This window comes from Triplophysa rosa, linkage group LG21, assembly GCF_024868665.1.
Source record: "Triplophysa rosa linkage group LG21, Trosa_1v2, whole genome shotgun sequence".
Lineage (NCBI taxonomy): Eukaryota > Metazoa > Chordata > Actinopteri > Cypriniformes > Nemacheilidae > Triplophysa > Triplophysa rosa.
Window position 1 is genome coordinate 12,523,254 of NC_079910.1, and position 25,386 is coordinate 12,548,639.

Here is a 25,386-nt window from a genome sequence, read left to right on the forward strand (position 1 = left end):
ACGTGGTTTTATAATATTATTGTTTTGTTACATTTGTTAGCAAAGCTGTACAAATCATACTTACCGTTTGTTATTTTGGAGTTTGTGTTTTCCTTTTGATTTCATTTGAGACAGTGTTTACAGGGTTATAATCAGTTATGTTTTTTCAGACCAGAATCACTGTTAGTATTGCTCATTTTTAGATGTCATATTTAACTTTTGTGATATTTAACAGCAGTTATTGTAAACGTTGACTTGGCAATTTGGCCAACCACTCAGAACACGTTTGCAACTGCATCGCAACATGCCAAAAACACTTGGGACACTGTAGAGCAACCACCTACAACACCCTAATATTATGAGTTTTTCCCTCAGAAAATGTTAGACTTTAGTTTGTAATTGTCATCTTGGAATTTCATTAAAAAAAACATGTCAATGGCATTATGGGTGGTATAGAGAATGTGAAGCTACGTCACACCATGTTGAATGTTGCGCCATCTTGAGAGGATCGCTGCTAGTGCGTTCAATGCAGTGTTTTATTTTTCTTGTTTGATAAGGAAATATAACTTTGGTATAGGTCAGTCTTGCTGTGTTAAAACTGCAATAGCATTATGCAGAGTCGTTCAGGAAAAGCCCATGGTTCTTTCACTTTCGACTTCTCCATTTATCAAACAAAACAAGTAACAGTACATATCAAAACAAAAATAGCAGTGGAGTATGATCCTCCCAAGATGGCGGCGCCACTGCAACAGCTTCACAGTACCGCAGGGATGACGTGTGTTTCTGTGCACTTCCAGTTCCATCGCCCCAAAGTCTATGGGTTTTTGGTAAATCACCTGAAATAAGTTAACAAAACATTTTATTCTATGATGTAAAACACAACAGTTAAAACCCGCTCGTGAGTTTTTTAAAGGGACAGTTCACCCAAAAATCATTTATCATTTACTCACCCTCAGATTGTTTCAAACCTGTATAAATGTAAAAAATCTTTGTTCTGCTAAGCTCAAAATAAGATATTTGGAAGAACCTCAGTAACCAAACAGATCTCATCCCCATTCACTGCCATAGTAGGGAAAATAAATACTATGGGAGTCAATGGGGGATGAGATCTGATTGGTTACTACTTATTCTTACAAATATCTTCCTTTGTGTTTAGCAGAACAAATAAATCTATACATGTTTGGAACAAACAACAGTAAATGATGACAGAATTTTCATTTTTGGGTGAACTGTCCCTTTAAAGCATTATTGTGTCTTAAAAACGGCAGTTGCTAACAAGTTGCTAAAAGCGACTACATCCATTAAACCTCATAACGCATAAAAATTTCACAAATATTGCGACATTGGCACAAATCTCTAAAAACGTGTATGGATATTCATTCACTGAGTAATTTTTCACCAGAAAAAAAATGTTTTTATAAAGTTTGAAAAAGTTGTTGGAGGCTTGGTGGTGAGGTTGATATCGAGCAACTGTAGTGTAGTCTGTTTATAGCATCATGTTAGCTTTTTACTTCTGGTGATTGAATGTATGCTTCAAAAATAGCAAATATCGTGTTAATCTGTAAAGATTATGATATACAAAACGTGTAAACATAACATAAACCTTTGTTTATCACAGAGCGTATTTTTTGCGATCTTCCAAAAGTCAATGGGGAAAATGCATAGGATTTCAGTCGAGGGAACCGTTTCAACACTAATTTCATTGTTGGCCTACAAAAATGCGTCATCCCTGCACCAGTCTATTAGATATGTAGTGTTTATTTTAAGTCGAGACATGCGTCTTGAGCACTTGTGAGCTTAAACTCGCCTGGAATAAGAATCCAAAAATGAGTTGACTCAAAATCACACAAACCTAGTAGAGCCGCCTACTAAGACAGCATGTTTAGGCATCATAGGACATTCAAAAGTTTTGAGACACGACTATGATGTGTTTGTGTGCGTGTAACATGTGTTGAGCGTTAAGAGATTAGTCTGAAACTTGTTTGCCATGAGTCATAGATTTACTAAAGCCAGAGACACAGAATTGTGGGAATTCTGTGTCTTCAGTGTGTCTTTCTCTTTCCAGTCTTCTCCACGCTCTCTTTTCCACACTCACTTTTACTTTTCTTACTGTGAGATTCTTTTGTAAAGAGGATTGGGGTGTGCGACAGTAATCTGTCTCATACACTCTTGCATTATGTCGTCCTGTAGAAGGCAGAAATCCCTTCAGATTAGAACTGAGAGCAAAGACAGGGTTTAGGCGCTCATCCTTTTTACCAGCCACATCACGGCACAGAAAAGACATGAACACAAGAACACTGACACATGAGGATCTCAGTGGATTAAGAGACATGAACAAGACTGATGACAGTAGATCTGTTCTTAAAGGAACACATTTTTTATATATATAAACAATTACTTTTTGTTAAAGGAGCAATGTGGAGATTTTAGCGACATCATACGTGAGGTTGCGAATTACAACCAACGGCTCACTCCCCCCGTCCCTACGGTTGCTGACACAGAATGAAGATGGCGTCAAGTTTTCTCTTCTTTCCCGAATGAGATAACATATTTACGAAATGCGCTCTGTAGAGCAGTTTGTCCGTTTAGGGCTACTGTAGAAACAACATGGTGTATTCCATGTAAGGGGACCCGCGGTGTATGTAGATAGAAATAGCTCATTCTAAGGTAATAAAAACATAATGCTTCATTATGTAAGCTCTTTATACACCTCTGAAGACATTTATGTAAATTATTTTACATTTCTGTGAATAGCTTCTCCAACAAACTCCACACTGGACCTTTAAAGAACAGATCGAAATTTTAAACAGACTAAAGTTATTACTCATCATCATTATTTCTGAAGCTCTGGCTGTCCTCCGACTGATTCAGAAATTATACATTAACATCATTTAGGCGTCAATTCCCATGTGGGTTGTACCCAAACATGACTTGACATTTATAAATTCTGTACACGACTTTAGGCTGACCGCCAGCTCCAGGGGAGGGCAAGATTATCAATGAGTAATGATATAAATGTCAGCCTTCTCCTCACACAAAGCTGTTGTGTGACTTGATATATCGTGCGCTAGTCATATGGACTACTTTATTTTGCTTATTTTTTCTTGTTGGTGTTTGACAGATGGATCGCTATGAACTGTCATTGCGTAGCTTAAATCTTCAAAGTTTTGCTTTTCTGCCAAACAGAAAAATAACCTTACGGGTTTGAAATGACACCGGTGAGTAAATAATGACAGAATTTTTATTTTTGGGTGAACAATTCCTTCAGCGCAGGATGAAAGTGATTTGTGATGAAACACACGCACTCCTTGGCCTCTCACGAGAACTTGTTTTGCAGTGAATTTGGTTGGTAATGTTTGAAGAACAACTTTGCATCTCCCGTTTAATCTGTGGAGATCATTTTATGACAGACCACCTCGTGTTTGTCTTTGTTACATTTTTTTTTTGTTGCTTCCTTTTTTTGTCTGCACATGCTTTTGCTGTTATTCCTCTGGATCATCTTCCAGCGATCGAGCGCCTTCATCTCACACTTTAATTGGACGTGTCTTTTCCTGTCCCTGCCTTTCACATCATATTTTTATCTTTCTTATAAGGGCGTTTGTTAGTTTCTCTCTTTTGAGAGGAGTTTTTTTGACATGCAGAATTTTTAACCATTTGATCGCACATACTATTCTCAAGCTATTACTAATACATACACTTAAAGGTCCAGTGTATGAACTTTACCAGCATTTTATCTGTAGAACGGTTTGTCCTACTGTAGAAACAACATGGCGTATTCCATGTAGATTGTATGTAGATAGAAATAGCTCATTTTAACAAATCTATAACCCAGCCTAACTATTGGTTTCGAAAATATCTGCATCTTAAAATCGGAACAGCACACCCCTACCATAACCTGCAGGGTACGGTGGAACAAAGATTGGACCAAACACACACACACACACACACACACACACACACACACTGCTCAGAGAGGTATTCACATGCTTCCTGACTCAGAGGAGTAGTAGCATTCCACCCAGACCGGTGAACACAGAGACACTCTGTTCATGTTCAAAAACGGGTAGCAGACTTAAGGTGGGTCGACTGGCAATTACATAAGAACACAGGTGACCGTACTGGGATGAATGGAGGTTCAGAAAAAAAGAAAGAGGTAGGAGGAATTATGTTCAAGTAAAATAACACAGGCAATTTTAGTAACATCAAGTACACACTAGTGCTATTTTCTTAGTAAAGAGTGGGCTAGATGTGTGTGTTTATAGTACAGCCAGAGATAAAGGAGGAACTGAAGTGCACAGACAGAGCAGTGCAGCTGGATGAAGTGGCCACCCAGCGGGACACACACCCACACACTCCCAAACGCACTGATGCTTTTTATTTTAGGGTGGACCCTGGTGAACACATCAGTGAAATGTCTGAAAATAGACATCTTCTTGAAAGCATTGTGTTCTAATTTAAGTTTCATATTTGTGTATAAAAATCTAAAAGAACAGATCGTATATACAGAGACAACTATTATAAAGCAATTCGTTAATAACAATGTAACTTTGTAGTGCCATTAAAACATTTCTGTTTGTTTGAGTATCCCGACCAGCCCGACACGGCAACATTAGTTCACCAAATGGCGTTAGTTTAAGGCATCTGTTTGATCAGTAGCAGACGGTGGAGTGTTGAGTAAAAACAATTTGTTGTTGGTGAATCTAGATTTCGAAATTACACATTGCCTTTAAAAATAAACAAGTCATATTTTCTACCATGTTTCTCATGGTATTAAAATATCTGGTATATTACTAACTCACAACCTGCAGACTGGATGTGAAACTTAAACATAATAGTCCAATAAAACAAGAAATTAACTACGATATTCATGATGTCGGGTAATTTTATATTTGTAACAAAATGTATTAATATACAGGGAATCCTTTGGCAACCAGTTGATAAATATCTTTAAAAAATTCAGTTAACTTCAAAAAACAATTACATCATAAACAAAATAACTTCTGCTAAATGTTTTTTTAATCACATCCAGAGGTAAACACTATACTGTGTATTTTAGTAACCATAGTTTATTGATTTTGTTTATAGTAAAACCATAGTAATCACAAATGAACCATGGTTTACTACAGTAAGTTAGTATAAACTAGGAAAATTGTAAAACTATGATAATATACAAAATGATGGTTATATAAATGATAATCAGTTATATAAATGATAATCAGTTATATAACTGGTAATCAGTCCACCAAAAAAAGTGTCTACTCCAATATATAATAGCTATAATAAAATGCTAATATGATGGTATTAGTGTTCATGTTTGTTGTATTTTTTATTTAATTTTTTTCTTGTTTGAGGGTCGTTCGGTTCATAAGAAACTCTCACTCAGGGCCCGCATGTTTTAGCTGTCTGTGTTTATGCCCGTCTGAATACTTTCCATAGTTTCCTCCTCTGCGGCACGTAGCCATGGGAAATGCACTTCTTCAGGGTACCGCTTTCCCTGAAAGAAGGACAGAAATTAAGGAAGAGAGATTGATAACATCAAAACATCTTTCTGTCATTATTTGTCAAACATGTGCATAAGCTTGTGTTCTTGGAGCTCAAACAGTCGCTCAGCGCAACCTCACAAAAATAGAGCACGTGCTGTATACTCACGGTTACTCACTAGACTTTGGTCACATTTACGCTCTAATCTGTTTGTCCTGTCACTCATGGCCTCATTCAGTTTGTAGGTCATTATCACAGAGATTTGGAGAACACACCTGTATAACATGTACGATGACTCACTTCCTGTCATGAATCTGCATTTCTTAAAGGGATAGTCCCCCCGAAAAATAAAAAAATCTGTTACTATTTATACATCATCTTGTCATTCAAAACCTTTGTATAACTCTTTCTTTTGTGTCTCAGTGGTTGTTTGTCGATACAATAAAAGTCAATGGGAGCTAAAATTGTTTGGTTGCTAACGTTCTTCTAAATTCTGCAGAATAAAGAAAGTCATACGGGTTTGGAATGACACCAGGGTGAATAAATGATGAAAGAATTTTCATTTTGCCATGAACTATCTTTGAAGATGTCACATATACGGTACTGATACTGAAGATTCTAGAATAAACTGGAAAAACTAAAGCTTGATACATTTAGATTCAGGTAGATTAATGAAAGATGTCATATCAATTAAGCTTGATTTTAATTGCTTGTCAAAACATTTTATGAACTTGATATAATATTTTGAGTAAAGTGTCTGAATGACTATAAAACGAGTGTAGTTTAAGGTAATAAAACTTGTTTGTTTAGCATGAATCATGATCAAATCTATTTAGATTGAAATATACCTGACAAAAATTCAATATGTGCTGTTTAACAAAATGTAATTTAAACTATAAAAATTATGGCTAGTGGGTATTTTACAAAAGATATACAACTCCTTGATATGTTCTTTGCTAACTTTCTTGTCATCACAGAAACAAAGACATTTCCTGAGCTTGATTTCCATGGTTTGTCTTCCCAACTAAGCGTGAAATTTAGTCTAAACTAGAGTACATAATTGTGTTTTTTTCTTTGACAGCTATGAAGCTGTCACAAAATCTGCCATAAAGGTTTGTGGCAGCTTATGCTAGTTCATCTAATTGGTTAGCTCTTCTTTGTAGGGTAAAAACTGAAAACCCAACGATAACAAGCTTGCTTTTGTTACTCAAGGATTTCATCCTCCTTGTGGTTAAAAAACCCCGCCTCTTCTCCTCTCCTCATCTCACCCTGTCACTGTTTTTGGCACGCTTATTAAAACGCCCTGGCTGCTAACCCAATTTGACTCTCCATGACCAAATTGAGTTAGCTCGCATTTCAAACAGATCTTAACTTTATTTTTCTCTTCCTTCAAATTCGGCATCTTCAAACACATTTTTTTTCCCTCAAAAGTTGTTCACGAAGCGACAAGAGTTGACAGAGAGCTCAATATATGAAACTAAACACTGCGACTGCCAAATCGCACGCAGACGCGCGTTGATACCGTGAGCCGAGCGAGCGTTATGTATTGTGTTTGTCAAATATAGTGAGCGATCTGGGTCAGATAAGGGTGTGTGAGAGCTGCCAAATGGACTGTGGAGTATTTTGGGCTCATGTTTCCAACATCAGGTCAGTAAGGTCAGTCTAGAGGTCAACGGTCAAAAGTTTTGACCTGCTGAGTTGAGATGAAGCAGGGATACAGATATTCCCTCTTGTTCGGCCACACACACACATACACACAGATAATGAATATGCATGTTTAAACAGTGTTATTCTCTGACATCCCCATAATCTGCACAAAAGCACACACAAACAAGCAGGCACAAATTTAGATACTTTATATTCACAACATTCCAAAACCAAAGAATACAGAAGTCTTTTTGGATTTCATGCTTGACTTTCCCATGACAAATCCCTTTAGGACACACCACCCCCTCTCTTTCTTAAATATTGTGTACTTTTTTTAGAATCATTATTGTTTCAGTGAGATGTGAGAAACAATTCTTTAAAATAATTTAACTTTGTTAACAACTCAATGTTAACAATAATAATAATAGTAACAACAACAAAAATAATAATAACAATTCATACAATTCATTATATAATATTTATATAATAATGATATAAACAGTTACAAATATAAATATGTATAAATATATTAATCTAAAACATTCATATGAATTCATTATTATGAGTTCTGTTTATATATTATTAATTATATTTTTATCGTATTTAGTAGGGACGTAACATATCAAACTCTCACTGTACGTGATACCTCAATTTTGCTATTGCGGTAACACGATAACGATAATATTGTTACATCCCTAGTATTAAGCATATTTAGTAGTGAAATTACTCTGCTTGTCTATGGCTGCATGTGTCTGCAACATTGTTTTCTATGTATTTTCTTTGCCGCAACAAAAAATTATTTCTTTCTCCGAATAAATGATCTTTTATAGGAATATTGTATGAACGGAATATTGGACTTGCAGTCATGCGAGTTGTGCTAAATGTTGGCATGGTAGCAGTACATTCAGCGTAATGGATTACAGTGGATTTTTCAAACTATAATAACAGGAGCTGTGAGTATGGGCCGGTGTGCTTCAGTGTATTTGCAACGTGTGATCGGGGGGAAATAGAAGAGGGGCATGTGGGAACAGTAGTGTGAATTTTCACCCCTGTGAAGCAAACTGCACGTTTTTGTCTATGCCACCAAAAGAGCAGAACAGGATTAGAGCCAGAAAGAGAGAGTCTAGAGAACAAAGACGCATGTGACTGGCTTGCCCCCTCTCACCCGCCTACTGAGTATCAGCCTGTGTGTGTGTTTGTTCATGAGACTCTGAGCTTCAGCGAGAGGTTACACTCGGACAGTTTCCTCTGACCTCCTAGTAAAAATGCTTATCATGCATCACATTCTCTGTATATACATCATCATTTAATTCATATGTAAAATCAATAAGTGGGAATTCAGGTAAATTAAGACACTTTTTAGCAGTCATCTCAGTGTTTCTTACGTGTCTTAATGTAGCTGAATTTACTACTTCTTTGCAATCTAACTGTGGTATGTTACTGTATTACAGTGGTGTAAAGTAACGAATTACAAATTCTCAAATTACTGTAATTGAGTAGTTTTTTTCAGGAAATGTACTTTTTTAAGTAGTTTAAAAGCAGTGTACTTTTATTTGAGTACATTTTAGTGCTGTATCTGTACTTTTACTGCGCTATTTTTCCTCACATTGTCGTCGGTACTTTATATGTGTAATTTTCATGTGATTGGCTAAGGAGAATAATCAGTCCCGTCACGTGACCCCGTCCACTCAAATCGCGCATAGAAAACTTGCGTCACACAGATTTCAAGACATCTGCCGCCAATTTAGTTTAATCATGGAGGACGAACGTGTGCGGCAGGCAGGGCGCGTATCAAACATCAGTTTTGCGCACTTGAAAGTGCGGGAAAGGGACACAATACGAAGGCTCGTCCGAGATATGGAGAAATATTGAGTTCCTGTATCACTCCGTTCGCCAAGTTTCATCCAAACGGCTTTATCATGAGTTAAATTGTCCATCTCTCTCCAAAGTCTCTACATCAAGTGCTCTGCCCTTATAAGTGAGTAGGGAACATATGCGATTGTAACGCATGCGAAGCAGTTTCGCAAACTGTGCATTACCAGTTATAATGTTGTAAATAACGTTTTTACTCAATTACTTTTTTAACACCAGTACTTTTACTTGTAATTGAGTACAATTTCAGCAATGTAACAGTACTTGTACTGGAGTACAAATTTCCAGTACTCTTTCCACCACTGCTGTATTATCATTATACTGTCTTTTCTGTTGCTTATATTGTTAGTTTTTGATGAAAATCTGTGATCTTTACGAAAGATCCAAATTTGGACTTATTTGACCTGAGAATGTCTTTTGAGTTAAACTGTCCAATCCGTATTTAAGCTTCCTGTTTGACAGCTGATTGATCCACAAGTACACCTGGCAGCAGCCTGCAGAGTGGGGATGGGCAAACGTATTGGGGCTGGGTTACACGTGTCGCTCCACCCCCAACACATCATATTGGTAGTGGGCGGGGAAATATTAAGGGCTCGGGGGCGACACAAGTAGGCCAACCCAGAGCCATTGAGAGAGAGAGTTCTGCCAACTCCGTTGACTCCAATGGAACAGTTTTTTCACAGCAATGGAGGCTCTCAATAGTTCCCAGAAGTTACTAGTAACGCATGGAGCGGAGACTAAACAGACCAGCTGAGGTAAACTTTTAACCCATTTAAAGACGAAAGCCATTTAATGAATAAAAAAATGAAAGAAATAAAGCATTTAAAGAGAAAACATAACTTCCTGGAACTATCTGAAGGCTAGTTTGGGACATGCGCTGCTCTCTGCTGAGCCCAATGTGAGCGCTGTGCTGGTATTTCCTGTTTACGCTGTGGGAGAAACGCCCTTTGAACTTTTCCAACATGTCCTCCCTCAGGACACTCCCGTTCTGCACTGCGGCCCCCTGTCCAGCTCTCTCAGCATCCCTTTGTGGTCGGATAGAGCAAATAACACAATCAGCACGGTCTAACCCGAGCCGAGTCTCAGACTCTTTTGTGTTTGTGTGAGAACCGAAACACCTGGGCATCACAGAGTCCTTACAGCCCTCGGATGATAAATGAGTTGGTGTCGTCAGTAGCAAGTCACAACTGTTTGCTGAAAACAACACAACGAGTCCTTCAGTTTGGTTAAGTAAGGAAAAGTAATGGCCCTATAGTATATTCCTCTATGTTCTTCAGTCAAGGGGAGGACCAGTGGCCATTTGAAGAAGCTGAACTCAAAAACAGACCAGATTTGGCCAGATTTAGTTTAAAAACACATCCAGTGTTTTCATTGATTGTATATGGAAGCCATTAAGCACTAACCATGGCTGAACTGTGGTAAACATGGTTTTTCAGTTTTATTTGTAGAAAAACTATTGTAAGCCCAAAATTACCATGATCGTACTATAGTAACCATAGTTTGAACATTTGTAGTTTAACTGGGGTGATACAAATCAATCTGCCACAAAAAAACATTTTCACTTTACTGTAATTAAATAGACTACTATAATACTAATGTACTTTAATAAATATAATATAGTAATGATATACTGTAATAAAACCTAAGCAAAAATTGTAATAATAAATACTTTTCAGAAGAAAAAGGATTAAAAAAATGCCTGTGCAGAGCATGTTGCTATGATGCTAGCATCTTCTGGGTGGTTGCTATGTTGTTAGGAGTGGTTGCTAGGCAATTGTTTCCTTGTCCAAATCAAAAGAGCCCAATGTCTTTGAGTGAAGACTTTATGACATTGTGGTCTTTAGATCATCAAATCTCCTTTTTGTGCAAATGTACTACCAAGTCAAAAGTTTTTGGACACTTTCTCAAAATTATATTTTTGTCTATAAAACAAATTTCAGACATTTAAGCTTACACCTTCAGATCAAATGTTTTTTTTTAAATAATGATAAACATTTCACTTTTGACTAGTAGTGTATGTTATCGTTTCTCTTTAATCCTCCACTAAGAACACTTTTCTAGGAGCCACACAATATGACAAATCAGTTATTGTATGTCCACAAACGGTGTGGGATGAGTGGCAATTTAAATTCCAAGAATAAGCAATTTAATCCCAATTTATCCAGTTGTAAATTGTTGAACTCAGCAAGGCATACATACACACTGAACCAGACCTTGTATTGTATTCATATATTAAAGTTGTCTTAATCAATTGAAGGACAGAAGGATTTGTTTTAAGCTCTGTGTTAAGATTTGCAGGCCTGACACAATGTATTTACTCTTCTCCATGGATAGATTGTTGACATTTAGCCATGAGACACAATGGATGGGAAAGACTAGAGCGGAGAGAGAAAGAGAGAGAGAGAAGATCTGGGTGTGAAGAATGTAAAAAGCTTTTGATTGAAAGGTGGGCAGCCACTTAAAGAAAACAAGTAAAAGAGTAAAGGGTTTGAGAGACTGTGGATTTACAAAAGAGCTAAGAGACTTGAAGAATGAGATGGAGTTCAAATGAACTGAACAGAAAGTGTTTGGTTAAAAAATAACACCAAAAAAATAGCGCTTCAAAACAGGGGTTTTGTCTTGTTTTCCAGCAAAAAAGTGCATCCTAAAACTTGAGAAACAAAATTCCATGTTTAATGTTTGTATTTTTTTACACATAATTGGCCAATTACTTTCTTGTTTGTGTCAAATCTTGGTTTTATAAATACGGAACAATAAGTATGTTCACATTTGTGCCTCTTAACTATGTATGTATATGTTGTTTTTGCTGTTTGGAAAACATGACAAGCGACACAGATTTTTTTGGGTTTGGGTTGTTTCACACGCTGAGAGTCTATCTGACCGAGCGGATTGAGAAGGACCAGGGGAGTGGCGATCCAAGTTTTTGTGTGTGTGTTACAATCTCAAGACTCACATTCCTGCTACTGTAACCCCCCCTTCCCCTCGTCCTTCTCACCCTCCCTTTCTCCTTTCCTCCCTCGCTCTCTGCCTCTCTCCGTACCACTCCATAATTTAAAGATCGTGTGGTGACGGTAAGATTTTGATAACCCGAAGAATTACAGAAGGGCCTCGGTTGGCTACAAGTCAGTATTTACATCACTGGACACTTGCCTTCTCTCCTTGATTTGGCTATTTTTCTTCCTCTGGGTATCAAGCTCAAGAAGGTGTTTTCTAAGTACCCTTACAGATCGCTCGAGCTGTGTGCCACCTCTGGGTATGCCAGGGGTAAGTATGTTCCCTGGAGACATCGTTTTATACAGGCATATAGTACAGTACAGGTGAATGTGAGATGGACATGTGCAACAGGTGGATGTTGAATGGGAGGTGCTGTAACTTGTACTGAGAAATATTTAAGTATTTTTGCATGTATATAGGAAATAAAATGATTATTTTGTCACTTGTAAATAAAGGTTGATGGAAACTTTTGTGTAAGTTTGAATGAAGGCTGCATGTTAATATAGATACAGTAAGAATATAAATGTTGTATGTCTAGCTGTTTCTCTAAAGTGGTTTGAGGTTCTTTAGCTGATTCTTCAGTAATTTAGTTGTTTATTGTTTCAGGAGCTGTGTGTGTGTGTGTGTGTGTGTGTGCGTGCGTGCGTGCGTGCGTGCGTGCGTGCGTGCGTGCGTGCGTGCGTGCGTGCGTGCGTGCGTGCGTGCGTGCGTGCGTGCGTGCGTGTGGACTTGGTTTTTATGTGTTAGTGGGGACCTAAACCTGAATGCACACCAACTCATGGGGACTCTTGTCACCGTGGGGACCAAAATTGAGGTCCTCATGGGCACAAAAGCTTATAAATTGTACAGAACGATAATTTTTGAAAATCTAAAAATGCAGAAAGTGTTCTATGATCTTTAGGTTTAGGGGTTGGGTTAGGGGTAGGGGATAAAATATACAGTTTGTACAGTATACAACTCATTACGCCTATGGACTGTCCCCACGGAGATAATAAAACATACGTGTGTGTGTTTGTGTGACTGGTAACTGACAGAGTAGTTGTGTTGTGCGTATCAGAAGATACACAGTTTCATTTTGGTGGGCTGGCAGGGGTAAGGAAACCGCTTGCCTGGCACAGTTGAGATTAACATGTATACACACACACACACACTGTAACACTATAATCTGGATTAGTGGTCTAAGGTCTAAGGGTGGTTTACACCATAAATGAGCCCAAGCACAATTTCCATTGTTATGATGAGCGTGTTGATGGTTTTGAAGTGTTTAATGCACATTTAAGCATGCTGTGTTTGTGAAATTGCAAAATTAGCACTTAAAATGTGTGTTTAATGTTTATGCATGCATGGAGATACACATGAGCCATTTGTTCACACTTGTCTCTCTGTGTGTGTACATTTGTGTGAACATATACGGACAAAAACTGTACGCATCTGAATGTGTGCATGTGCACATTAAAGTAAACACACCAAATTTCTACATGCACATTAAATGAGTATTCATTGCCTTGCACTCGCTCAGCGTGAGTGTGCTGGTGAGATAAGTGAATGCAACTGTGCTGGTGTTGTTACAATGCTCTGTTAATGTTGCTGTAACGTTCTGATAACGTTGCTACAGTAGAGCGTGGTGGATTCCTGTTTTTCCGCTCTTGCTGGAACACACTGTCTGCTCAACCTTTCCTGTTTCTCCTACATACTCCGCTGCAATGGCCTGTGTGTGTTTCTGCTCTGCACATTGTTGTTCATAAACTGTTACAAGCTCTGGTACTGAACGAATTATCTTAGACGAATGAAAATGAAACGCACTGTTGCAAAATATTTAACTCATTAGTAAAAACACACGGCAAGCAGCATGATAAATGTTTATGACTTCACTCAATGTATGCTTATTTATTTCAGTTGTTGTATATTCATATATTTATGTATGTGTAAATAATGTAATTCCAAAACGTAGTAACCTCCGTAAAGGTTGTTACGAACAGTTGACAGCAAAATTCTACAGCATTATTTCGTCGTTGTCCTTCCTGTCCAAATTCGCTGTTTTTCAGGAAATGGAAAAATTTTTAAATGATTAAATACTTTGTTGTTAAAGTCGACAAGCACTTTTTAATACTGTTTATTAGTCAGATATTTGCAAAACCCAGTCACACACATAAAGGGTGACTAATATAATGATTTATGGCAACAACAAAAAAAACATGAAATATGGAGGTTTCGGAAGGACAGCAGCGATATGTATTTTTGAAAAAGGTTCAATCCCAGAATACATTGCATGAGTTAAGAGAAAATTTTTACTTTTAAGGTGCAATTCATACTTTTGCCTCCATATTGCCATCTCTGTTTGAAACATAAAATTTCCGGTTACTTCACATCTTATCTTTACGTACATATCTTTACATAGTTTGAATGCTGACTTAGAGAGTAAAGAGCTCGGCATAGTCCAGGCGAATTGCGCTTTCGTTCTGCGTTTTGGGGTAAAACAAAGCTCGAAAGCGTTGAGAGACGGTATAGTGTTTTTGAACAATCCAACACCCCTTTGTTTCTGGAGGCGGGGTTTACATGACGTATCCAAATAGCCTCTGCGCACGTGGCCACACAAACAACACACCCACCTATTACGTAAGGGCCATGGACCAATGGTGGATCGAGGGTGTTTACCGGCCAACACAAACTTTCCCGGAGAGTTCTGTTTGATTTGCTGCTGCGAACTAGTGAAACGAATTGTCGTTTGGACCAGATTTTGTTCGAAATCAGGTCACAGATGGTCGTTTTTTGATTTCGAATGTAGTATGCTGAGCCCTTAAGACAGCCTGTCTGGTTTTAAAATAGAACTTTTATGTTGACACTTCTTCTTTGTGATTCCAGGGACCCTGCTCAAAGATGGCAGCCTGCTCCGGGATCCAAGGCGGCCATGTTGGTGAAAGTAAACAGCATTGGTAGAAACCAGTCGCTGGGTCCTGCTACTGCTCACCACCTCCTCCACTTCAGCCCTACTAGCCCAAGTGCCGGTACTATTTCCCCCAAACCAGGTTACACACATCAACCCAACAGAACCGGTTTGCTTAAGATGGCTGTCCCTGGAGACTCAAAACAAGGTTACCACATTAAAAAAGCAGAAAATACCAACTTCTGTCTGGTTCTGCCAACTTCCAGCTCTTACCCTGCCCAGCAACGTTCTGGAGCAGTTACACCTCGCCCTTCCTCCCCTCAGTATGGAGCCACACCCTCGGCACCCATCTACGATGAACCCCCTCTCATGGATCCCCCCATTTATGATGAACCCCCATTGGAAATGGAAGTAGAGGGGGGGCACCACTTAAACCGAGGTCCCTACTCAACCAGTCACGGCTCTCACCGAGTTGCCCAGCCTCCTAAACTTCTCCAGTTCCCTCAATCTAAACACATATCCAGCTCCTCAGCCAACGAGTATAGTCCGGCGGGTCGAGAGTGCATTAAACACATGGTGAACGTCGATCTGACAACGTCCACCTCCAAGCACCAGCCCCAGATCTCTAATGCCAGCGAGAGCACTCCAAACCCTACCAGCCCTCAAATTCAACCCTATTCTCCCATCCCGGCCCAGCTTAAAAAGGAAGTCTCTTTGGAGAAGAAACAGTCATGGAGGCTTTTAGAGCCTCGCCATAGCCGTCAAAGCAGCTTGGCCTCTCAGGAATTCCCCGGCCCTGCTGCTGTCACGTATCAGGACTCCGGATACTCTACCGGGCCGTCCCCAAGTTTGCGGAGGAAAAACAGGCGACGTGCAACTATGGGCACAGGGTCGGGAAGACCTGGGTCCATTGGCAGCAGTGGGGAGTTGAGTGCATTGAATGAGAAATTAATGGCAGAAATGAGGGCCGTGGTGAATCGTTCCAATACGCTTCATGGAAGCAAGGCCAGTCTGGACACTGAGATGGGCTCGGAGGCTTCTGGGAGTACCGCACGCTCCCCTTTGAGTTCATTAAAGTTGGGTGCAAGGGGTGGTGGAGCGCTGGGATCGAGGGAGGATGTGACATCAAGTAACAGATCGCTATATAGGAGCGGGGGTAACAACCATGGTGACGTAATGTTCTCGCCGTTGGTTACGGACATGCAGGGGGGGCGGCAGAAGAGGACGTATGAGAAAGTGGATTCTCTGGAGAAGAGTGCAACATCACAGACCAGTTTATCCTCTCCAGAGCCGCCGAGGTCACCATCACAGGTACAAACAACTTTTATAGATTTATGTGTGCATGTGAAACTAAAATGAATCCAGTTTGAAAATCTGGAAATGTCTTCTGTGCAAGTGTATTTGCTTTTGGTTTCTTCATTTAAAGCCCCTTCTTTTTTCATATTAATCCTCATGGTTGAGTCTCCCGCTGTGTTTGATTGAGTTCCTCAGAATGGAAAAGCAAAACATCGCTTCCCATCCGGTCGTTGTAGAAACTATGCAGGAGATGGCGAGGCCTGGAGTTTCCTGAGCTGGAGAGGGTGTGAATGTTCCATTCTAGGGAGAGTGTGCGAGTATGTGTGTGCGTGCATATGCTTATGCGTAGATTAGGAGAATTGTACAAAGTCCGATTGTTTCTTTGCTCAAGAAAGACCATGTGTGGAAATGGCAAGATTATTCGAAAATTACTCCGGTGATCAAGGGATTGATGGATGGAGAGAGAAAGCATGTGATCATAAGTCTGTGATCATCTGTGTTTTTGTGTTTGTTTGTTTGTTTGTTTGTGGGGGTTGCACATATGGGAGTGAGGTATTTTTGGTATTTGGTAAGTTTTGATATTTTTAGTGGTGGTGCTTTAATAAGCATAGTGACATAGTCCTTTCATCGAATGCACGCGCCTGGCCCCAAGTTAACTTAAAGCCTGTGTTTGGTTAGAATATAACAATTTATTTTATGTTAAATTTTGATCAATACATGTATTTATGAATTTAATAAATAAACAATTTATTGTATATTAATTGTATTAAATTAAATTAAAACTACTCAACAGTAGATTCTTTGCGTAGGTCTACCTGAAGTAAACAATTGTTTATGTGACGTTTGTTATTGCGCTGAAACAGTCTATAAAACTTTGCATAGATTTGATCATTTTGTGCATACGCACAGTCTAGATTGATTGTACGTTGTGAATATATTTATTCTTTATAGGTCACGATATATGTGTGGAAAATTGCAAACACACAAAATGACCTTTGAAATGTGTGGACGCAATTTTCCATGCACATTAGGATTTAAAAAAATATGTAAAGAACATTAAATACATCAGGTCCCTGAACTTTAGCTCTTAGACAGCATTAGACCTCTCGCAGAAAAGTATTTTCAAATGAATCACCTTTAATGAGCCACATATAGCCATGCAGTCCGTTGCATCCCACACATTTTTTTCAAAGTAACATTAGTCCAGCTTTTTAAAAGCCATCTCAAGTCCTCTGCTTTCTTTCTGTTTAATAACCTCTGGTTCTGTTCCATTACACAGCAGGTTTGAACCCAAGAACATAAATGTTCCTTAAATAAAATGTATTGGGGTCAAATAAACTTATAAAACCAGCCTATTTATACAGAACTTCCTTTAGACTGATTTAGTTATTAAGTTTGTCATTCAGACATCCCTGTGACTAATAGATTTTGATCATATAAGCCTACTTTTCCACATCCCTGTTTCAAACATATCTATTCAGTCTCCTCCAGCAGTGTGCAGTGGCTTTACATGCCTCATTAACTACATCAGGCTCTCTTTCTCTTCCTCTCTCTGATTAATACACATCAATAAATGTAAATGTGAGGTTGGAAACATTGACTTAAGGATTTGGATCAGAGAAAGCTCATTACATCCTATTGCAGACAGATCCCACTCCAACGTCCAGACGTCCATGGAGAAAATCTCTATTCTTATAAATAAATATGACCACATTCTTAAATCCATATTGTCTAGTGCACAGTGTCACGTGACGTAATGCCAGGGATTGCCAAGACACGAACGGAAACCCTTATATTACGAGACCAAGTCGCAAATGTAACACGCAAAATGACATCATGCTTATAACCTGTCATTCCTCATTGGCTCTACCCGTAACCGTAATAATGCCAGAATTAATGTTTTGTTGTCTCATGCAAGGTTATTTTCCAGATGTTGCCGTAGTGCCAACATAGTGGTCTCAGAAGTCCAAGAGACCTTGAGTTGTAACCAGGTGACACATATGGTGTAAATTATGGCAAGTTTTTAATCACTTTGTTACCATAAGACCATTGCAAAGTGTGTGTGTGCCAGTACCCACTACAAATAAAAATCATCTGTCGGTTTGACAGACTCTGGGTAAAATTTCATCTGTAAACGTATTTGTAATAATCTGTGTCTAAAAGTGGCACTGATATCCCATGACAGCTTTGGTTTCTCTGCATCACGTTTCTCTCCAGTATTTTTTTCTCTTTTGTCTTCATTTCTAATCCTATTGTTTTACCTTGTTTGTGGAAGTATGTTTAAAGGAACTATGCTTTTTGTCATTTAGACAGAAATGTAAAATATCTTAAATAGTCTGTAAATGGCTAAAAAATGTATTGCTGTGTCTAGACTGCACTACAACACTTTTATATAGAAAAGTTGTGCACCATGTTCATCTGTGTGGTGTATCGGTCTAGGGTCCTCTAAAGTCTTAAATATATTTGGTAATAGGTTACCCAAAAATGAAAATTCTTTCATCATTTATTTACCCTCATGCCATTCCAAACCTGCCTGGTTTTCTTTCTCCTACAGAACACAAAAAAAGATATTTTAAAGTATGTTGGTAACCAAACCACATCAAAACCCCATTGGCCTCCATTGTATGGACACAAAACCTCTGAGACATTTCTCAAAATATCTTCTTTTCTGCTCCACAGAAGAAAGAGTCACATACAGGTTTTGAATGACATGAGGGTGAATAAATGACAGAAATTTTATTTTGGGGTGAACTGTCCCTTTAAGCCCCTGGATGAATTACTAAATAACAGCATCAAAATCCAAAACGGAACAAAAGTTAGTTTAAAAGGCAAATTCTGGTTGCATGACCTTGTGATTTTAATATAATAAAATTATGTAACATTCAAAATATTGTAGATGCTTCTACGGTATAATCTTAAGTAGAAAGCCATTAAATGTGTTTTCTTTAGTGTAGGAGGCATAGAACAGGAGTTTTAAAAGAATTAATGAGGTAGGAGAGAGAGAGGGAGAACACGGAATGTTTGATGTTGGGATGTGATTTCCATATTGGGTCACCTATTTAGGGAGCCAGAGTAATCCATGCGAGTGTTTCCAAGTTTTCTGCAGAAAGAGTGAGCCAATCAGCTCCAACCTACACAACCCATGCGCTCACATTCAACTTCAACAGCAATGAGGATGCTAATAAACGCCTCATCACGCAGTACTGACATGTTTCTCCATCTCTCTTACTCCAGACAGGAACACTGGAATCCAAACCTCAACAGAGCGGCTCGTCCCAAGACTGCAAGCATGACAGATCGGGTCACGAGACGCCCCGCGTCACTCGTAAAAACAACAACAACGGGCCTGGCGTGGGTTCCGGTTACCAGTACCCGTACACCACCCTCTGTAAGCCTCCGCTTGATGCCAACATGGAGGACTGGGCCAGCAAGAACCTCAACCAGCACACGCAGGGTCTGTTTCGCCGACGGGTCTCCATCGCTAACATGCTATCGTGGAACCGCGGTTCCATCAAGAAACCCATGCTGATCACCAGCGACAGAGCTGTGAAGAAGGAGGCCTGCGAGATGTTTAAACTGGTCCAGGCGTATATGAGAGACAGGCCGGCTAGGTTGGACAGAAGGCACGCTGCCCTCCAGGTGGTGACCAAGTGCTGGGGAATGCAGGGCCTGAGGGACGAGCTGTACGTGCAGCTGGTGCGACAAACCACCGATAACATGAGTCTGAAGAGTCTGGAGGCCGGCTGGGAGCTGATGGCCATCAGCCTAGCGTTCTTCTCACCATCGCCCAAATTTAGACGCTACTTGGAAGGTTACATCCAGAGACACCTCGAACCCAGTAATGATAAGAAAAGTAAGCATGATGTTGAAGTGCACTAAGGAGTGTGGGTGTGTTTTGTGTGTGTGGCTCCAAAAGGAGGCTTAAGTATATAAATACTTCTTGGGGATGATGTGTGTCTTGGCTGGTTCAACGTTTTGGATATGCTTTATCATTTTTGTTGTGTATTTGTTTGTAGAACAGAGAGAGGACACACACTGGGAAATGTTTATGTTTTAAGCTGTCCCATACGGATTCGAACCCCCGAAACACTCATATGCATACAAACAGAGGCAATATTGGTTACAAAGCTAAAATTATAATTGTGGCGCTGTGCCTGATCAAACAGGATGTAACGCTGAGGAAGAGAAAAATAAAACGCAAGGGTCATGGAGCAAAAAGTCATGTAAGGGCTATTGGAGTAGGGTTGGGAATCGAAAATCAATTCCAATTCGGAATCGAAAGGTTAGGAATCGGAAGGAATAGGAGTCGGATACTTGAAATAAAAATGTCAATACCTCTTATCAATTCCTGTGTGTATTTTTAGAAATGTGCATGTGTTAACTTGTGATAAAGCTCAGGAACCACAAATTCCAAGTTTCATTACAGTAACTACAGTTTAACCATGATGTAGTTAAACTATGTTAATAAAAATTTTAATAAATCTTACAAAACATGCTTGCTATGTCATGTGTGTATATATACACAAAACGGTGCTCAAAAATATATATTTTTTGCAAACCAGTCAATAAGCAGGCTAAATGACCATACAGGTTGATATCTAAATGTTTTGCTTCAACTGTGGAATCGAAACTTGGAATCGATAAGAATCTGAATCGATAAGCAGAATTGGAATCAAAATTGGAATCGATAAAATTCAAACAATACCCAACCCTATTACTGGAGTAGGTGTGTGTGTTCATGACGAATTGTGTTTTATTGTGTTTGACAGTCCTTCAACATATCCTGGAACATCGGGACATTAAAAACCATAGAATTCCAAAGAATTCAAAGTCCAGGAAGAAGAGGAAACAGAACAATGAGGAAGAGGAAGAGCAGGGTGAGTCACTCTTAATGTGGAATGACTGGTTGCTACACACTCAGGAACACACAAAACACAACATTAGTCTGGTTATTAGTACATGCGGTGTTGACACGTGTGCTGTAGAAAATCTGCCAACCGTTTAAATCTAATGCAGCTTAAAGGTGTGATGAACTGGGCTTGTGTATTGTTTTATACTGTTGTATGAGGTCTACTTATGACGTTTGTGTGGTTTTTACATTCGAAAACATCAAAATCAATAAGTAATAGGCTATTTTCTACCCTGGTTTTGAGGCCGGCTTGACAAACCATCGGTTTGAATGGGCGTGCCGCATTGAAGACTTGGCAGTAAACGCCCACTGCTATGGTTGGATAGCAGTTTGCATAGTAAACTTAGTTGGAGCCTTCTGTGAATTTGGTTAGAGATGTAATGTTAGGTTACACATTAGCACCATTCGCAGTTTTCGCACGGTATTAGTATTATCTGGAGACCTCCTGTGATTTATAAATTACCTCCCCACATCAGTATTTCATGTGACTGATTTACTCAAATTTACTGACTTATTTCCCGGATGTGATTGCAAGGCTTTGCGTATAGTTTGTATAGCTTAGGTTACACATTCGCCCTATTCACACAGGATTAGTATTATCTGGGGACCTCGTGTGATTTATAAATTACCTCCCCGCATCTGTATTTCGGGGCATATCAAGCGAGCTCTAACAAAGCAATAGTGACGCATAGTACAAATATGTTGTACTCACATAAGATTGCTGCGCCATTCCTATCGGATCCAATATTGACGGCACAGCACTGCTTTTTAATTTTAGTCTCTCCACAAATCCATCGTCAACCTCTGCCTTGTTCACAAAGGAATCTGCTGTAATGTTTTCCCCACGTGAGCTGGAACGTCTTTAATAATAAACTTCAACCACACATTACTATAGTCGGAATCCGAAGGAAGGTTATGCAGCGACTGTGTTCTTCCACAACCAGGCACTGCACAATATTTTGCGATCTTTAACGGCATGATGCTTACACTCGCTCTGTCTGGTTCCGTGCAGCTTGTGTTCAGTACTGTCATGTGCGAACCAGTGGGCGGGGCTAGAGAAGTAGGCGTTGATATTCTTCTGTGGAGGCGGTGTTCAACCTATCTATGACAGGTGCATTCCAGGACCTGGCGTTCGCTGGGCCTGGTGTCAATAACAGTTGTTATTTCAGTAACAAGGGCATTTTCAGGTCTGACACTTACAGGATGTTCGCGTGAATACGATTCCCTCTTATATAACAAAAGCTTGGGTTAAAATTGTGGTTTTAATTCATGGCACCTTTAAAGGGACAGTTTACCCATAAATCCAAAAAATCTGACATCATTTACCCTTGTGTTATTCCAAACCTGTTTGACTTTCTTCTTTGGAACACAAAGCAGTATTATGACTGAAGAGGTTTTGTACGTCCCAAATGTCATCAGAAATCACATTGCATAACTTTAGAGATATGCAATACACTAGGGCTGTGTAACGCCAACAACTTTACGATACGATACGCATCCCGATACGGGTCAATTTTTTTATTACATTATCATACGACAGATTTACAGCAAAATATACTTGCAGAAAACTGCCATTCATAACTACTTTTCAGTTAATCTGACAAATCAATGCATAAAGTAGCTTTGAGAGCTTGAGTTGCAAAAGATCAAGTCCTTATACAGAGACCCTGGTTTCTAGGCTACAGCATATGTGTGCATGTGTTTTACAAATAGACTACATGTCTAACGAATAGATATGAATATATGCATTGACGTGCAGTCCAGAGTAAATAGATTTAATTAACTAAGAAAGTGTTGAATTGAAATAGATGACGTATTTCTTTCTAGATGTCAGATTTCTAGATATAATATTATTAATGTATGGGTGCTGTAAGATTTAAGCAGGTCTTTGCTCTTCACTTTCTATTACACGCACATTTACTGTCGCTCTTCCACGTCTTACTTTTCATGTATGATGAGCGAGCGGCGCGTCACTGCATCCCTCCAGCGGCAGGAGTTTCATTGATTTTAAACGCGTGCAATAGTTTTATAGTGGATAAGACAGAAGCAGTGCTGCGTCATGTGTGTGTTGAATTAACGCCTACACGACACTCACTTTACACTTTGCCTTAAACGCAACCATTTAAGTTAATGATACGAGAATGCACTTTCATGTTTACTGCTCTCACGGATGCAGAGAGAAGGTGAGAGAGCGCGCTCTTCATGATCACCTGCGGGTCAAATGAATATAGAATCATGAGGGGAGATCTGTACGGATCACGGATAAACTCCGATCAGATCCTTATACCACTAATAATTGTTACACAATATTTTTGCGTAATAATTGGCTAATTTCAAAAGTGCTGCAGAATCGATACGGAGGCAGATGAGTCAGGAGCTCATGACGATGCAGCCCTACAATACACTTACTTCTGAAATGTGGAGTTTTACTTGGAAGGAAATTTAGAGACTGGCCCTCTTGGATAGCCCTAATCCAGCCCTTCATTTATACTGAATCTGTTTCACTCTTAAATGTCAGATTACAGAAAATAAATATTGTGTGAGATTTTTAAATGAAATTAAGTTGAGAGCAAATCTGAACATTTGCATAATTCGTGTTCGTGTTTTTGTTAGTCAGCCAATGTTCATGGGTTCAGTGGACCCACAGGATTGTTTGTTTTTTAGATCAATACAGCCATGAAAATTGATGCTTTACAAATTCTTGACAGATGTTTACTTTATTCCAATTATAAGCAACACAGACAGCACATATGGTTGATATATGACATTTACCCCTGCTAAATCGTATTTATGAAAAAAGCATTTTTTGTATGAAATGTACTTAAAAAGGCATTGAACACGGGTCCCAAAAACCCAAACACCATACAAGGATTAAAGGAACAGTTCACCCATAAATAAAGATTCTGTCATCATTTAATCACCCTCAAGTTGTTCTAAATCTGTATACATTTTTTTGTTTTGATGAACACAGAGAAAGATATTTGGAAGAATGCTTGTAACCAAACCTTGTATCCATTGACCACAATAGTAGGAAAAAAGTATTTTTTCTGTTGAACACAAAAGAAGATATTTTGAAGAATGTATGAAAGCAAACAGTTCTGGTGCACTTTTGACTACCCTTGTCATTTTTCCTTCTATTGTAGTCAATGGTGGCCAAGAACTGTTTGGTTACAAGCATTCTTCCAAATATCTTTCTCTGTGTTCATCAGAACAAAGAAATTTAAACGGATTTACAACAACTCGAGGGTGAGTCAATGATGACAGAATCCTGATACATTAAATGAAATGCATTGCGAATGCTGTTTCGTTAAATTCAGCTGTAAGCTTATGCGTCCCAAAAACACATGTGATGTCAAGAAGGTTTGGTGTACAAAGAGAAGAAGGGAAGAATCCTGCTAGCATTTTACTTTAGGGAGAGTATTAATGATGCCTAGGGTCTGATAACAGAGGAGAGCCACTTAAAGACAGAGAAGATGCAGGAGAGACCAGCTGGTCATTCACAGAAAGAGAGTATTCCCCTACACTTGGTCACTAGTTCTCTTTAGACCATTAAAGCTTTGAGCAACAAGACATCGTGAAAGTCCCACGCTTTTCTATTCCATCGCCAGAGACAGAGACAGAGAGAGAGAGAGAGAGGGGGGTGAGAGGCAACAAAGATCCTGAGAACGCCTTTCAGTCTTAAATCGAGAGCGATTGGAGATGGACAGAGACACAAAAGAGAGCAGGCCATTTTTATCAAGTTACACTCTCGATGGCTTTCATCCAACTTAACTTTCACTTTGTCCTTTCATCTCTCTCTCTCACACACACACACAGAGAGAGTGAGCTTTTCTCAAGAGCACCGCTCTAAAACAAAGAGTTTGAGGAGACAGCTCTGCGTGGGCTCTTAATAATACAGCTCCAGCCCGGCTTCAGTTAATAACACTGTGGGCAGTGCCACACATCACATGTGCTCACTTCAGCAGGACCACAGAGCTGAAATAATGCCCACTGTCATTGCTTGAGGTGAATGTCTAAGAAATGCTTCTCACAAAAATACATTTACTCACTCCAAACATGTATTTCTTGTGATTTTCTGTCCTCCTTTTATTTGTAGTCCTATTGATGCCTTCAAAACTACTCCATTTATTTCATCCTGATCTTTGATATTTTCAGTAGTTTGAAGGTCACGGTAAAAATGATATCCGTGTTTATAACAGCAACGAAGCCAGATAAACACTGTTGGCTTTTATAGTTCTCGGGTCATGTGTTCATGTAGAAGCCAAACACGAGGTGTGTTGTTGTTGTCACATGTCTCACAGTGCTGTCATTAAACGAAATGTTT

At 39.2% G+C, this 25,386-nt stretch overlaps 1 protein-coding gene across 6 annotated transcripts in view; it reads left to right on the forward strand.

Moving 5' to 3' along the window:
• arhgap46b (Rho GTPase activating protein 46b) overlaps positions 1–25,386 on the forward strand; it is a 64,294-nt gene that overhangs the window by 30,796 nt on the left and 8,112 nt on the right. For 5 of the 6 annotated variants that reach the window (XM_057319174.1, XM_057319177.1, XM_057319176.1 and 2 more), the window contains 3 exons: positions 14,836–16,168; positions 19,388–20,006; positions 20,923–21,030. In XM_057319174.1, the coding sequence (XP_057175157.1) occupies positions 14,836–16,168; positions 19,388–20,006; positions 20,923–21,030 (2,060 nt within the window). Of the gene's footprint in view, positions 1–12,037; positions 12,244–14,835; positions 16,169–19,387; positions 20,007–20,922; positions 21,031–25,386 lie in introns of those variants that run through there. The other variant, XM_057319179.1, reaches the window with a different exon arrangement.